This window comes from Sinocyclocheilus anshuiensis, unplaced genomic scaffold, assembly GCF_001515605.1.
Source record: "Sinocyclocheilus anshuiensis isolate Anshui unplaced genomic scaffold, SAMN03320099.WGS_v1.1 scaffold70, whole genome shotgun sequence".
In the NCBI taxonomy this organism is placed as follows: Eukaryota; Metazoa; Chordata; class Actinopteri; order Cypriniformes; family Cyprinidae; genus Sinocyclocheilus; species Sinocyclocheilus anshuiensis.
Genome location: NW_015542377.1, coordinates 1,397,280 through 1,414,730, shown reverse-complemented (window position 1 = coordinate 1,414,730; position 17,451 = coordinate 1,397,280). Strand labels below are relative to the sequence as shown.

The window sequence follows — 17,451 nt, the reverse complement described above, 5'->3', positions numbered from 1 at the left end:
CTCTTTCCCTGGGGGACTCTGGGACTTGGAGAACCATGTGTGCTCTGACAGCGCCAATCCCCGCCATTCCAGCTCCTACAACTCTGTGGAAGAGTTCTCAGAAACATCCGATCAAGATTATGAAGCATCAGAAAGCACAGGTGCAGCCAAAGACCTCTACTACCTCGAGGTGAACGAAGAGGAGGAGGAGGAAGAAGATGAAGAGGAGATCGAGGAAACACAGGGTGAACGGGAAAAGAATGAAACAGTTATGAGGGTGGACGCCAGGCCTCTCCTGAAAGGCAAAGATTCCACAGCCATCGATTCCAATAATATATCTCACAGCATTCCTCTTTATCTCCCTCAGTTTCGGACTGAATGCATTAATCCACCCTGAAATAAGAACAACAGCACCACTTGGAGGTAATGCGGGATAATGATTTTCTTCACTGGATGGAGGTCCACAAAATGCCTCAGTGGTTTTCCACTAGGGCTGCACAATTTGAGAAAAAAAAAAATCTTTTTTTTTTTTTTTCTGATAAAAAGTGCAAGTTCAATTTAACATTTTTTTTAAAGGGCCGGGCTGCATTATCTTTTTTATGTGCCTGGAAAAAAATCTAATTGCATTTTTTTTCTTTCCTGATAAAAATTGTTAGTTAAAATATCACAATGAAATTATTTTTTTAGCTCCAGGTTTTCTGTGCTCGTTTGTATGGCTGCAGAATTTGTCCAAAAATGTCATTTATTACTCACTCTCATGTCGTTCCAAACCTGTAACCCGTTCATCTTTGGAACACAAATTAAGATATTTTTGATGAAATCCGAGAGCTTTCTAAACCCTGCATAGACAGCAACGGAACTACCACGTTCAAGGCCCAGAAACGTAGTAAGGACATCGTTAAAATAGTCCATGTGACATCTGTGGTTCAGCATTCCTCTGCTTGCTAACAAGCGCATCCGGGTTCTACGTCAGCAGCACCACACGCATGTGTCGTGGTACTCTCCTGAATGCGCTGATACAGAAGAGAAGAAATTGTTGAATGAAGTTATTATTTTTGTTTATGTCACATGGACCATTTTAACGATGTCCTTACTATGTTTCTGGGCCTTGAACGTAGTTCTGTTGCGGTCTGCAGGGTCAGAAAGCACTCGGATTTCATCAAAAATATCTTAATTTGTGTTTTGAAGATGAACGAAGGTCTTACAGGTTTGGAACGACATGAGGTTGAGTAATTAATGACAGAATTTTCATTTTTGGGTGAACTATCCATTTAACATTTTTATGATTATTATTGCTAAATGGAAATATTAGAATAATTAAAATACAGAATGGTTTATTTAAATAAAAATAAATACTATAATAATAATAATAATAATAATAATAATTTTATTTTAGAGTACAACTGTAAAATTACAGTACTAATATTTCTTAGTGTCTTAATTTATTAATTTAAACCATCAGCTGAAGGGAAATCTGCAGTGAGCCTTTAAAGCTTCTCTTTTGTTGACAACAGCTGGCTTCTCATTACAAGTTTGGTCAGATGGTTGGCACATGTTGTGTTTTTGCACAATGCGCATTATAAGTGTTATAAGATGCAGAGATGAGTTTATGTGAAGCAGCATTTATTTTGAATCAAGTCACACATAAAAGAAAACAGTGCCGTGCTTCACCGGCGCATATTTTTATTTCAATCACAGCCTTCGCGACTTGATAATCACATAGTCATTTTGCTATTTAGTTTTATTTTGATTAATCGTGTAGCCCTACTTTTCACCCTCAACCTTCGATTTGAAAAAACTTTTTCACAATTCTCCTCCTACCAATGACTCTTTAATGATCATTTGAATTGTCCCTAATATATTATACCTTTGAGGGTTTACAGTCAGATTCCCCAGGCTCAGTTGCTAAGGGCATCCAAGCACAGTTTAAACTCTGAATGTCTCAGTGATGGGTTGATGATCGGCCTGTCATTGCTGGAATTCGCTGCTTTCCACCTTCATCACATGGAACCTTTCGAAGCCTGAAGTAAAATCTTGTAAAGACCACACTAACTGGAATGAAGCGCTTTAGCAAGAAAGAGTCTGAAGAAGGAAGGACTTTATCATCTCTCTCAGTGTGATGGTCACAGTCACGGTTTAGTGGCTGTTTTTTGCATTGTTTGTGCATTTTTAGGTGCTTCATCAAGTCCAGGTTATCATAAGTAAAGGGGCTTTTGAAGAGGCGTCCATCAAAATATCAGCTTTGTGAAGAAATAGCCTCATGTCTGCATTTACATTGGGCTTATTCATTCAATATGAATGTATATTTTGTCAGTGTGGTCTGTTGTTCTTTGGAAACTCAAATATTTTGAGTGCAAAATGTCATCTATTTTCAGTGTATTTTTTGATGAAATGAGGGTTGAATGTAACTCAGTGAATAAAACTGGTTAAATATGTCAAAGTATCAGTAAGAATGTCTGTACAGTATACAGTATTTCTTGTCTATTTTCCTGGTCAGAATAAACTATTTATTGCAGTTATGGCCAAATGTTTGTTCTTAAATTAGTTAGAACAATTATACATACTTTCTTTTAAGAATATATATATATATATATATATATATATATATATAAATAAAACCCGTAACGATACAAACTAACTGTTCTGAGCATATATTTTGGATGTTGCATGAACTCTTTTTTAAAAAAATATATATATATATATATATATATATATATAAATAAATAAGAATGTCTGTCTTGAAGTTGAGAATACCAATAGATTATGGTTGATTCCAAGACATAAGACACATAATTTGATTGAGCAATCAAATTTATTAAAATTAATCAAAAAATCATGCTATTTCGCCGAATGAAGAGAATTGCAACATTTCCATTTATATTACTAAATGAGAGTTGATTTCCGCGCATAAACGTAGCGAGTTTTTCTGCGTCTTCGGTTGCAGAAGGTTGACTTTCTTGAATGACTGGGGCACAGCCAATGAAAAAGCGTCTAACAGCGCGCGTCTTCACTGCACCTCAATAATTAATTTCAGGTGAGTTAACTTTAAGAAACATAATAACTGAACTGAAATCGTTATTTTAGCATTATCCGATAGCAGAAAGTACATACGTGACGTCATCCAGAATTAATCTGATTTAATGTAAACGCTGTTTGATAACGATGTCTAGCTAGCTCGCGTTGATTGCACATGTATTGAGTGAAAATAACGCATGCACGCGCAACATATTCGCGAATGCACACTGGAATCTAGAAATACACTTTTTGTATTGGTATTCTTATTCGAGAATGTTTATGGCTGAAAGCAAATGATTCGCCCATTCATTGTGGGTAAAAAAGGAGACATAAGCCTAACGTAAGCCTCATTCATTTTATATTTTTAAATGTATTCAGAACTTTAATTTTGATGTATACAATTTTTAATTCTACATGTAATTTCACGTGTTCGTTTGTTTTAATTTGGACGTTTATATTTTGTCGTCAATGTGTATGTATGCATGTATATGTATTTATTTTCATAGAATAACAAAAGTATTATTCTATTATTCAAAAACAACAACAAAAAAACATTCATAGAACAGCTGGTCATCATGAAGAGAGTGTCAAACAGATTTGATTTTGATTTGGCGTCTATGGTTCTCCTGTGAATAGAGAGAAATTTCACTGCTTCTAGCTGACCGAAAGATGGCACTGTAACACTGTTAAATGCCAACATACACCTTTCAGGGCAATAATAGTAATATATTATATAATAATACATACAGTATAGCTATTTTGAAACATATTGAATACTTATTCGTTCTTTCTAAATGTTTTATATGCCAGCCCACTGACCTCCTGCAGTTACTCCATGGGCCCTTGAAGGTGCCTACATGTGCCTCACCTTGCTTTTATGCAACAATTAATGTGATTAATTGTAATGTGCTATTTCCCAATCATATCTTTGAAACAAAAAAAATTCTCATGTCTGATACTGTACTTTATGACAACGCTCCGTAATCTACATAAGACAGCTTTAACAATCTCATGAGAGATGAGATTTCAATTGGTCGTGAGCTCACTCATTCTTATATCCTGCTCAACTAATACACACACATGTGCTTTAAAGAATCCCTCAGCAGCATCAAATCCAATCCTTTAAAAGAAGTTTCTTATGTTCACCTAGGCCACATTTATTTGATCAAAAATACTATAAAAACATAAGTATTGTGCAATATGGTACAATTTTAGATAACCAACAGATATGTAGCTTAGCCCCTAAAAATAACCTTATGTCTCAAGATTTGGAAGCAAAAACTAGTGTTTAGACAAAAAGTTTCCTCCATAGATAACCCTGTGGTCACCTTTTATTACTGGTAGGCCTAAATGTGCCTCAGTGATTTGGGAATAATTCTCTGCTCAACCTTTATGGCTATTAACTCTAAAGCTTTCACAAAGCCACATCAAATATGAGACACTAAACAGCTCAGTGGAAAATCTGTGCGGGGTAGAGAGGACTAAATGGGTTGAAATGGAATCAGATTGTGCTGTGCTTGTACAGGTACCAGTAAGTGCCGCTATAAGTTGCTCTTTCATCCAGCGAACAGTCTGAAAATTGGACTCCTGCAGGAATCGGCATTTCATATGAGATATTCCATTAGGTTACATCTGATGGACCTCACTTAGGCTGCACTGTATGTAATGCTTTCATATTGAGAGCCTTTGATGCAAAGTGGTGATTCTAAGGTCATCATAAGTATTGTGGGTAGTAGAAGAAGTCATTATCTTCAGAAGCATAAGCACTGGAATAGTAACCAATAGATATTGGAAAGTTTACAGTAACGTGTGATAGGGACGAGAAAGAAAAGCATAAAGTTGATTTTATATTTTTCGATTTATTTTATGTGCGTGTGAGAGAGAGCTGCTTGCTATACAGCAAAGTGTTTGAGGAACACTAGCAGAACAGAAATAGAAGGAAGAAATCATGGAACAAATCAGAAGGTTGAAAGATCGGTCAAGGTTATTTTCCTCAGGGCTGGGAAACATGTTACGTAACTTGGCATGTTCGTGCTTAGCTTACAGTAATGGAAGGACAAGAAGACTGTCATTCATAGCGCATTCAAGTTTAAATGAAAAATAAATAGAATATAAACGCAAAAACTCACTAACATTTCCTATAATACCACAACTCATTCTCACTCCCAAGGCATCAAAAACTGAAGCATGGTCAAGTAGTGTTGCTATTTTAACGAACTAGGAACTTCAGTGAGAAACTTTTGGCATTAATACACAGATGTGAAGGGCATGGGAATTTTATCATCATGAAATTATATATGGGGTATAATTTTGTCATTATGACATACTGTATATGTTGGGGTAAGATTCTCAATTTAAACAGCCACAATAATTTGATTCACATTAGACTTTTGAGCGCCTAACATGACCCTTGTCCATAAACCTAAACATTTATCATATAAAACAAAGCACAGAACAGGCATCTACTCAGCTAAACGATTGCTTTGTATGAGGAACAGAAACAAAATCGATCACCAACATAATGCTCAAATCACAAACACGTTCAAGGTTTGATCAATTTGATTGTGAAAATGCCATTGGCTTTCTCGTGCGTCTTGTGACCGACTGCATCATGCTGAGGGATGAATTTATCTTTTGAATGTGATTTGACCGTGCATGTAGCAGGATCATTTACAGCAATTCATTTTTTTTTTACATTGTAGGCTACTACTTTTTTTTGAAAACGTTCATAAACATTCAAAAATAAAATTTGTATAAAATTTTAATGGGAATGTTAGCAAAAAGTTCTTAGAACATATTTTTGTTATCTGTGACTATTTTTATCTGCCTGGTGTTCAAAAATATTTATGAAAGTATATATATATATATATATGTGTGTGTGTGTGTGTGTGTGTGTGTGTACACAAAGAATTAAATGCATCTTGATCTGATGCATAGGCCGAGCGTAAGTTCCTAATTCCTCAGTATAGTGACGTCTAGAGTCTTAGAGTTAGTTTTTGACGCATTGGGAATGAGAATGGATTTCTTACCATTGTGTTCCCATAACCCCTTCAGTTATCCTGGGCTCTATACTGCATATACCCCTATATATATATGTGTGTGTGATAGCTTAATATGGATGGTTTTGTATTAATCTTGTCACTTTAATATTTTAAAAGAGCAAGAAAACAGTGAATCATGTTCTCTGAATAATACATGAAGCTGGTTTGTCCCCTTCAGCAAGGTAAGGATGAATTCTTCCTCTGAGATACTTCAAAGGTGTTGCACAGTCTAATTCACACGATCGATTATCATGTGGCAATGTCTTCAAGAGTGAAGGAGATGCTGTTTCCTCTGCGAAGCTTCCTTACCTGTATTTTGATATTTTTATATCTTAAACATACTTAACTAACTTTTAACCACATTTTGTCTTTATATTTATAGGCTTTAAAGTTATATTTTGTCAGGCCACAAACTTTCTCTGCCATCTACAAATTATTATTATGATGATGATTATTATTATTATTATTATTATTGATAATAATAATAATACATGTATTTAAAATATTAAGGAATGAATAACAATACTTAAATGGATAAAAATAAATCAGTATTTAATTTTTAAAGTACCATATTAAAATTAGATTTTGACATTATTACTGTTTCATTTTGCTGTTTGGAAATTGTGACATAAGTATTTTATTGTATTATATAGTTTTATTTTTCTCCTCAAATATCTACATTTTACAGTCAGTACTATGATAGTTGATTAAAAAAAATACAGTAGCAGCTTAAAAAAGGTAATGTTGTAATCCCTTCATTTGGGTTTACAATACAAAAGGTTTACAATATAAAAACCAATTCATATTTTTTTAACATATTATCCGTGTAATATCATGCTTTTTTCTAATACAGTAGACTATAAGAAAACTAAAAATATCACCCTATCTACCGTGTTAATATGAAGGAATTTTCTTTATTGATTTTCAAGGTGTTGTATCTGTATTTTGCATTATGCATTGCATTGTGTTTTTAATGACATGTCCATAAATATAATGGAAAAGGTAATGGTAAGTTTCTGTTTTTCTACAATTTTTCTTTCTTGCAGCGTATAAATTGGTCTTATAATATATAGCTACCTTCATATTTTAGGAATGGGGGTCACTTTGAAAGGGATCATTATATTCTGGGGTCTTTGTCATCAAACAGTTTGAAACCTCTTGTTCGAAGTACCTGAGTGTAGACTTCTAGTATTAAACTGAGTCTACTTTCTGTTTTTTTCACTGGCCAATCCTTGAATCCTTTGAAGAGTCTCTAACACTGGGACTCCTATTCATATTCATTAGATTCAGCCGCTGAGGTGAATAATATCAGCACGATATGATTGAATGGCTGTGTTTGGGCAGCCAAATGACTCATTAATGAGGACTGTTGTTAGCTCAAGTGCAAGAAAAAATGACAGACAGAACAAAAGGAGGGTGTCTTATGAAGGGGGAAAGGAAATGGAGAGAACGGCAAGAACAGCAAAATGGCTTATTAACAAAATAAGATGAATAAATGATTCCAGAGTGTACAGGTGCATCTCAATAAATTAGAATGTCATGGAAAGGTTCATTTATTTCAGTAATTCAACTCAAATTGTGAAACTCGTGTATTAAATAAATTCAATGCACACAGACTGAAGTAGTTTAAGTCTTTGGTTATTTTAATTGTGATGATTTTGGCTCACATTTAACAAAAACCCACCAATTCACTATCTCAACAAATTAGAATACTTCATAAGACCAATAAAAAAAACATTTTTAGTGAATTGTTGGCCTTCTGGAAAGTATGTTCATTTATTGAACATGTACTCAATACTTGGTAGGGGCTCCTTTTGCTTTAATTACTGCCTCAATTTGGCGTGGCATGGAGGTGATCAGTTTGTGGCACTGCTGAGGTGGTATGGAAGCCCAGGTTTTTAATACACGAGTTTCACAATTTGAGTTGAATTACTGAAATAAATGAGCTTTTCCACAACATTCTAATTTATTGAGATGCACCTGTATGTGGAGATAAAAAGGCTTATAGTTGGAAGAGAACAGGATCATGAGAGGATAGAAGGAGAAGAGGAGAAGGAGAGGGAGTGAAGAAAGGGAGATAAGTGGTATAAAGAAAGCAGAGAAGCAGGAGATACGGATGAGAGGTTTAAGTATGAATGTGAGGAGGAGAGTGATATTGGAAAGACTAGAGTGGTAACTGACAGATCTAGAGGAAGTAATGGAATGTGTTTCATAAAGGGATATGCTGGACGGATATGAATAGAATTTGAATCTAATAGAAATAAAGGAGTAAGAGAGAGGTGGGTAAATAGACTGAGGAGGAATTGTTGGCCTTGATGTTGACAAACTTTCAAAATCGGCCATGTAATGTATGTGCATGTACACTCACCGGCCACATTATTACACCTTGCTAGTATCAGGTTGGACCCCCTTTTGTCTTCAGAACTGGCTTAATTCTTTGTGGCATACATTCAGCAAGGTGCTGCTGGAAACATTTCTCAGAGGTTTTGGTCCATATTGACACGATAGCATGTTACATTTGCTGCAGATTTGACGGCTGCACATCCATGTTGTGAATCTCCTATTCCACCACCACATCCCAAAGGTGCTCTATTGGATTGAGATCTGGTGACCTGTTCAAGAAACCAGTTTGAGATGATTTGAGCTTTGTGACATGGCGTGTTATCCTGCTGGAAGCAGCCATTGCAAGGTTGGTATATGGTGGTCATAACATGGACAAGGTCAGCAATAATAGGCTGTGGGATTTAAATAATGTTCAATTGGTACTAAGGGGCCCAAAGTATATCAAGAAAATATCCCCTACACCATTACACCACTAGCCTGAACTATTGATACAAGGCGGGATGGATCCATGCTTTCATGTTGTTTACACCAAATTCTGACTCTACCATCCGAAAATCGTGCAGAAATCAAGACTCATCACACCAGGGAACCATTTTCTAATGTTTTATTTTCAAATTTTGGTGAGCCTGTGTGAATGGTAGCCTCATTTTCCTTTTCTTAGCTGACAGGAGTGGCACCGGGCGTGGTCTTCTATACTGCTGTAGCAGCATCTGCTTGAGTTACTGTTGCCTTTATGGATATGAATATGAATAATTATTATATTATATTATTAACAATGTTTTCAATTATGTACAAATATAGTATATAATATATTCATATACATACTTATATATATGAAATAAACGAAGAAATATTAATAATGTTCCTGCTCTGCTAACTTCCTTTCATACTGGATGAATTAATTACTTGTGCATGTTTTCACATACTTTACTTTGAGCTATGATAGATATGGTGAACAATTGGATTTTCCTTCCATTTCATAAACAGAATTCCTACATGTCAAAGACACACACATGGCTGGCAGATGATAAGGGCTGGGGGAGGGGGATGCTAGGGAATCACTCTTTGCCGAGGTGCATCCCATGCTAATAGAACATTCTGTTTACCAAGCGATGTTATTTACCCTTGTCCTGATGTGCGATCCTCTTCTCTTTCAGTTCTATTAATTAACTTAATCAGCAGGCTGAGACTTCACACCTCTTGCTACACTGTTTTTTTTTTTTTAAACAAGAAGAGGAATATAGCACTACAAAATGTTATTTCCATGTCATCATATTAAATATTATCCTCTCTCTCACTTTTTCCTCACGTGTGTGCTCCTCGGATGATTATTCATTATTAATCACAGTGGCATGCCAGTGTTTATTACATTAGTGCTTTCTTCTGACATCAGGAAACACTCACTACGTTGAAGGCTCTTTTAAAATAGTTTGGCAGGCTGAGTGAGGTTGGAGATTTCCTAGCCTTAAGTGTCCTTATAAATGATGGTATGTCATGAAATTTGTATAACGTTGTGCACATTTTTACACCATTACGGTGAAACCAATCACATAAAGTCAAAGTTTGGAAAGACCACATCTGGATTCTCCCACTGCAGCAGCTGTACATGAGAGATTCTTTGTTGTTTTTAGGTTGGCTTTTTGCATGTTTGCATGCATGCATTTTTCTTTCAAACCACATATTTAGAATCACAAAGAGTGGAATTACTCATTCAGGTGCATAAATAAGTATAAGCAAGTATAGCATTTACTATTATGCCCGGTTTGTCTCTTATAATTCAGCAGCTCAAAACGAATGCTCCTTAGGCATTTCCTGGTGCGCATTTGAATATGTAAATGATAGTAGGACTAAACGGAGACTGATGCACGGTGATGTAAGAGTGATGAGTCATGCCTCAGGGTCGAGTGAGCAGTTGTTGCAGTGACGGCCTCTGATTTGGGTGGGAGGCTGTACTGTGGCTGCTCACGCCTCTTCCATTAGATGAGTAACACCACCCCACTGGGTGAATAGTACTGATGCTCAAGTACAACTGCTTCAGTGGATGCCAAGAAGCTCTAGTGAAGTAAACCTACTGTCATCGGTAATGCAGTCCTCAGAGTTATTCCAAAATAATAATTCCAAAATGGAGAAGATTTAATAAAAAGACACTGAAGGTCACCTCCTGGCATTAGGCAAGTGTGTGTGTGTGTGTGCGTGTGTGTGTGTGTGTGTGTCATTTTTTGCTTAAGTTGTGGGGACCAAATGCCAACAGTCCCCGCAAGGCAAACAACTTAAAGTGATAGTTCACCAAAAAGCTAAATTCTGTCATAATTTTCTCACCAAAATGTTGTTCCAACCTATGACTGTCTTTTGTGGAACACAATAAGGATATTTTGTTTTGTCCATACAATGAGGTCCAAAGTCAATGGGGTCCAAAACAATAGAGACTGACTTTCTTTCAGGAAAAACATGCATGCACCTGCATTTTTGTACCTCTGCTATGACCTCAAAACACATTTATCATACTGCATGATTTGTCAACGAATACATTTTTACATTTGCATAATCAGCTTTATATGTATGGCTTTTCTGACATAGTAAACATGCTCAGTAGCTCACCCATTCTACGAACACTCTTTCTTTCGCTCGTGCGCGGGACATGGAAAACATGGGGTGGAATTGGAGCCGGATGGTTACAGAGAGAGATGGGAAATCTCTGTGCTTCCGGTCCGTTCATATACTGTAGGTTGAAACAGAGACTGGCTTTAAGTTTGTTTCGTAATATGCATTCTTATGCAATATTGTGTTTTCATTCTACGTCATCATCAACTGTCGAAGTTCAATTACGATATTCAAGAAAGCAAGTATAGAGGATGCATGAAAGTCTACCCTAATATGTTCTTGATATCAAGGATGCAATGAATGCAGCCTTGAGAGAATCAAACCATTAGAAATCTCAGGACTCATTGGGCATGATGTAGGCTACTGAATCCTGTAAGCTTTACACTTCAAGCTTAAACTTCTCACTGCAAGTTTGCATATACGTGGTGGCTTGTAAAAGTAAACTTGACATTTTGTTTGGTATAATTTTAATAAAGTGATAAAGACCTGGGGAAATCCTGCCGTTTTTATTGGCTTTTTAAAAAGAATCTTAACATTGACAAAGCACAAGTAACATTACACTACATGTACACAGGCCTACTCATGTACGCGAATACATGCAGTAAAATAAAAAGATCGGATGGTCAGCCTCACAAAAATGTGTTCTGTGTCCTTGTGTCATTCCGAATTCGTTCTTTCAAGGTAGCCTGCCAAGACCGGTCTCCATGAGAACGCAAGTCTGTTTTTTGCGAAACAGCCTATGTATACCAAACAACTGGCCAATGTATGTCTGAAATGTAAGTTAATCAGTATTTAATGTAATATTATTGACCAGTTACTTATTATCAGTTTATTAATTATTGAACTGTTTTATTAAAGCAATATCAGACACAACTGTGTTACTGAATATCAGCATGACTGATTATGCTTTATTATGATGGCTTTATTACCAATTAAAGCGAAAGGACACATTGTAGCTGAATGGAAGTTTCCTATGTAAATGGATTTGAATAGAACACAACCATTAAAATATTACATGCTTGAATAGGTAAATGACTGTTATGGGGGAATCAGTACTTTCATATAAATTTGTCTAATTGTAGTGTATTTATTCCCTAAGTAATTAATCTGATGCACCAGAAATATTTATCTGTCAGATTTAGCTTTTCAATCTTTTGCATGCATTCAGTATCCAGTTGTACTAGCTTTCAGTTTGACTTACTTATCCATGCAAAATGTTTGTTTAAAGTCAGTGCAATTATCCTTGCAATAAAATGATGATAGTAGAAAGAAGTAAGCATTTGTTAAAACCTGTTTTGCTTGTTTGAAATCATCACTGCTCGGCCAACAACAGCAGACTGAAGTGCTGTCAGCTGGCAAGGCAGTGAGCTCTGGGAAATACCCCCATCTATCTCTACATAACCACATTATATTTCCATCTTTGTTTTCGCTGTAGTAAATTGGTGTATGTGGTTTTCTAATATGACCACATTAGACTGTTTGTCTTGAATAATTCTACTTTCCCCCATTCCATCCTGTCACATTTATGTCACACATTATCTGCACCATGTATTGTTGTCAATATACATCTCATTTCGACACAACTAATAAGATCTGTATTGCTGACACATAAAATATTTACTTATCTGCTGCCCAAATGTATTAAAAAAGCCCTTCGGTTCAGCAGTATTAGGGTCATTTCTCAAACAGAATTGTAGCAGAAATGGCAAACAAGTCTGATAGATTCTTATCATGGCATCTCTATATGGTGTTCCACAAGGAGCTGTTATGGGTTAAAATTTGTTCTCATTGTAGTTTCTTTAACCAGCTAAAATAATGTATAAACATATTAAGTTCCTTCAGTAGTTAATCCAGATGAAATAATCACATTTCCATATAATTATTATCACTGCTCACATGACAGTCCAGAGGCTCCTTATTAATATTACACATATAATTTCTAGGTCCTAATCATCACAACCTTTGCAACTTTAGTTTAGTAACTTTAGTAAGAGTGTATATGACAGAGATCATATGTGATTTAGTTTGCCCTCCTAATGCTACTTGGCTTTTCTCCTATTCTGAGGCTTTCCTCATAATTACTTGCCCTGTTGAGACAAGCATGTTTGCTGCCATCATCTCATGGACAATCATTCAGACCTTGGTTGAACAGATGGACCTTCAGTGACACAGGATAAAGGTTTGCCTGATGAATTTCATACCCGAATAACACATTCACTGCTTGACTTGCAGAAAGGTGTGCATTTTTATGTGTGAGTGTGGGAGATTGCTGTCGCACTCAACTGAATGTGCTGTGAGCATGTGCGTCTGTGTTACGAGGTCTGTGTATTTGTAACAGGCTTGGTGAATTTGAATGTCTTGCTTTCCTAAGATACCCAAGGGCTTTTCTTGTATACAGTTTGTACTGTGTGCTATGATTTCTCATGTATAATTGTTGGTGCAGAACCTACACAGTACCTCGTCTGTTAGACCTCAGCACATGGCAGTTGTCATCAATCTCCCTGATTGTTCGTTTACTTTGGCTAATGAAAACCATACATTTAATTACTTCGGTCCATTGTTGGAAAAAAATATCTAGAATACTGAATAAACCTCTTTATTCTTCAAATATGGATTAGTTTCTTTGTTTATTTTGTGGTAGGGATTGAAGAAGGACACAATGAGATTGGCAGTTTCATGCCTCAGAGAGTCTTTTATTTGGCAAAAAAAAAAAATATATATATATAAAGGCAGAAAGTCTCTTGAGGGTGGCTGTAAAGACTCAAACAGAAGTCAGGCATGATTACCTCCAATATGCAGACAGAATGGTTGTGTTGTTGGCCCAGAGGAGCAGGGCCAGGTGGTCATTGGTTAAGTGGCTTCCCAGTTATGTTGTGCTGTTTTGGACCTCAAGGACAAGCTCTTTGTGCACAGAATTGGCATGATATACACACTGCCTTTAGCCCAACAGGCTGATCAGCATTACAGGCTCAATATGGTTAGTTAAGAGTAGGTTTAGGGTCTTGTCAACTCAGGGCACCTTCCACCACTGATCCAGAACTGGTGCAGAGATTGAGATGGAGGGGTTTTGGGAGTGGTGACACAGTGCAATAAGCAGCAGGTGCGTCTCATTACACTCTGCCAGCAGCACTCATGCACCTCCTCATTGCCACAGACTCCTATCGTGAGCTTGGCCATGGGCTGGTGAGGGGAGGATCAGGGTGACATTAATTATAGGGTTTGCTTCTCTGTCTGTTTGCATATGCATGAAGATGTAGATAAAGGTCGTCCTCAAATTTTCCAGAGATGGGACTTGTAGTGGCCAGTATTTACTAGCTTTGTATTCACATTTAACACAGAAAAGTGATATTAGGGCTGCTTCTAACATAAATGGTTGTAACCTCTGGCAGTTTAAAATATTGAAAGTATGATAAAATGAAATGATTTAATTTAATTGATTTGTCTCCTTTCCGTTATAACATCTCTGCTGTAGCTTCATTTTTATTATGCAATAAATGCATGACTGACATTTAGAGGACCTGTAAAATGAATGGTTTGTGATTAGGGAACCTAAAAGGCCATATGAATTAACTAGGTCACATGTTTTTGCATGATTTTACGAATTACAAAAAAGGAAATTGTTAGGCTCATCTTGAAGGTATGCGGATATTTGTAATATTAAAAGTCAAAATCAAATAGAACCTATTATAATCACTGACTATCTACACTGGATACAGACAGTAGACAGATGACCATTCAATTTCTGTTGTACTCCACGAACTTGAGCTACTCCTGACAACAGGACAGAGCAGAGTAAAGAGTAAAGAAACGTTTGCTTTTACACGTCTGGTCTAAACAGCAGCATTCAGTGTCGGTTTAACAAATAATAAAAAAAAAAAATTGAATCATGTCAGAAGATTATATTGTTTGTTTGTGGCATTTGAATGCAGATTGTTGGATGGTTTGCAAATAAACTTTTTTTGAAAGATGACACAGTGGTCACTGTATTAGATCTGACAGCTACATCACAGTTCATAAGTAAAGCCAAAACTGACAGTTGACAGTGTTTGCAATAGCTGGGGTTGTTGATACTTTTTCCTATGCATTTATGTTAGCCAATCAATAGTGACAGTTTACTAACAGGCCTTAAAACGGATCAGAATTTGCAAATATATTATTTTTTTGTGCAAAAAACTTCATTAACATTTAAAGTGAATCTGTCTCATGATCCTTTTAATGAGGTAATTATGTGCTGCTGTTTCTGAAAACACTCACAGATGCAGCCTTAATATCACCATAGGCTTATGAGAGAAGTTTATTTTTTTTAGTTATTTTTTCATGTTCTTAACTGTATGACCATGAGGTTAAAATTTATGAAACTTTCTGTTATTGCTGTAGTACAGGATGTACATAATGAAATTGTCAACAATATGTCCATGTTCATCGTCTTGAACTGCTAAACTGATTGCAGAAGTAAATAAAATGGTAAACAATGACAAAGATATTACAAAATGAATGCTTCTATCAATGAGTTTTCATGTTTAGATTGCAAATGAAATTGAGTAAAACAGCCTGACAGGCCACTGGGAAGGAAGAACACATGAACTGCTGATGTTGTGCAAAGTTGCATGGTTGTGGTTGCAAGCATGTTGGTTAAAATGGGGATGACGCAACAATCTTTTGTTCTGCTTTAAGTTATTTGCATTAAACAAAACAATGACAAAATAACCATTTCCTCTCACAAGACATTACCACACATGCAAACACGGTTCTCTGTAGATTGGAGCTTCTTGCATCTATACAAAAAAACTTGGTATTTAGCAAAACATAACAGTTTCCGGTTGCCATTATGTGTCCTGTAGGTGTTTTTTGGAGGAAAGAGCATAAGAACATTGTCTCATGATGCCATGTCATTGCAATTGTTTGTTTTATTTAGCCTATTTATGTGCCAAACCAAGTGATGTGTCTTTTCCACAAAACCTTGGGAACACAGTTCATATTAGCCAGGAGATATCCCATAGGAAAAATGTATTGCTCAGTGGTTGCTTTTCCTAAGCTCAGGAGACTTAGATGATATTCTTATATATCTCTCATTTTAGTATCAACAGCATTTCAGATATTTCTCCTAAGATTCCTTAGGAGAAATGGAAGTAGACACAAATGAGACATGAGAAATATTTGAGAAAAAAAAGAGTCCAAACTGAGAATGTGGTGGAAGAAACAGAATATCACTTTATTGTCTTGCTGCAATCTCTATCAAGACTCCATTATAGGAATATTTTATTGCTCAGAGTTTGCTCTTTCTAAACTCAGGATACTTAGTTGTGATTCTCATGTGTTTCTCATTTTAGTATCAACAATGTCTCAGATGTTTCTCCTAAAATTCCTTAGGAGAAATAAAAGTAGACACAACTGAGACATGAGAAATATCTGAGAGAAAGGAGTCCAAAATGAGAATGGACTGTGAGAAACATAGGAGATCTCTTTATTATCTTGCTGTAATCTCGTTCAAGACCCCATTATGAAAACATTTTACAGGTTGCTCTTTCTTTTTTTCTTGATTATGTTGGGGTTTTTCACCTTTAATGGTCAGGACAGTAGGAGTAGAGACAGGAAACAATTGGGCAGGTGAGAATTGAACAGGAGCAGGAAAGTAACTTTAGCTGGGATTCGAACCCATGTTGTTTGAGGTACAATTGTGCCTTCATGTCGATGTGCTGCCCACAAGGCTATGGCTCTGACAAAGGTTACTCTACGCTCAGCATACTCTATGCTTTTTTTTTTTAAACAAATCTAACACTTTACCAGTGTTTTTTTTTTTTTTTGCTTTGTTTTGCATTAAAGTTTTGTCTTGTACAGCCCATATTTGCATGTATGTAAATATAGGTTATGGTTTCCTCTGTTAAATCATTGTGCAATAAAACACTATCTACATAAAACAACTTCAAATATGACAATGCATGTATTGTCTTAGAATGAAATGGTGTGGATAAATGACATTGAAGCTAACCAGAGGGAAGAAAAATAAAATAAAAAAAGACATCTCTATAACATTTCAAATATTTCTCCTAGACAGAAATGAGGTTACTTTAAGATTGAATGGAAACTTTTGCTTGAGTCTCCTGCTTCTCAAACTTGTCTCCTGAGACAAAAACTCTAACACTCTCACAATGGTCTCCTTTAAAGCTTTAGAAGAGATCTCAACAACATCACACACTGCTCAGATTTTTCTCCTTATCTAAAGCCTCTGGTGGTCTCATATTTGTCTCCTCCAATGTTTCAAACAAGATCTCAACAGCATCACACACTGTGCTCAGATTTTTCTCTTTAGCTAAAGACTCTGGATCTCTCACATGTGTCTTCTCAAAAGTTTATAAGAGATCTCAACAACATCACACACTGTGTCTGTGCTCAGATTTTTCTCCTACACTAAAGACTTGGGAGCTCTCACATTTTTCTCCTCTAAATTTCAGAAGTGATCTCAATAACTTTA

The 17,451-nt window shown here is 36.1% G+C and overlaps 1 protein-coding gene across 2 annotated transcripts in view; it reads left to right on the top strand.

Annotated features, from left to right (window-relative positions):
• Window positions 1-528, top strand: part of LOC107692373 (leptin receptor-like) — a 25,514-nt gene extending 24,986 nt beyond the window's left edge. Inside the window, exon 21 of one of the 2 annotated variants that reach the window (XM_016491391.1) lies at window positions 1-528. In XM_016491391.1, the coding sequence (XP_016346877.1) occupies window positions 1-376 (376 nt within the window). In that variant the 3' untranslated portion in view covers window positions 377-528. The other variant, XM_016491390.1, reaches the window with a different exon arrangement.
• The last annotated feature ends 16,923 nt before the right edge of the window (window positions 529-17,451 follow it).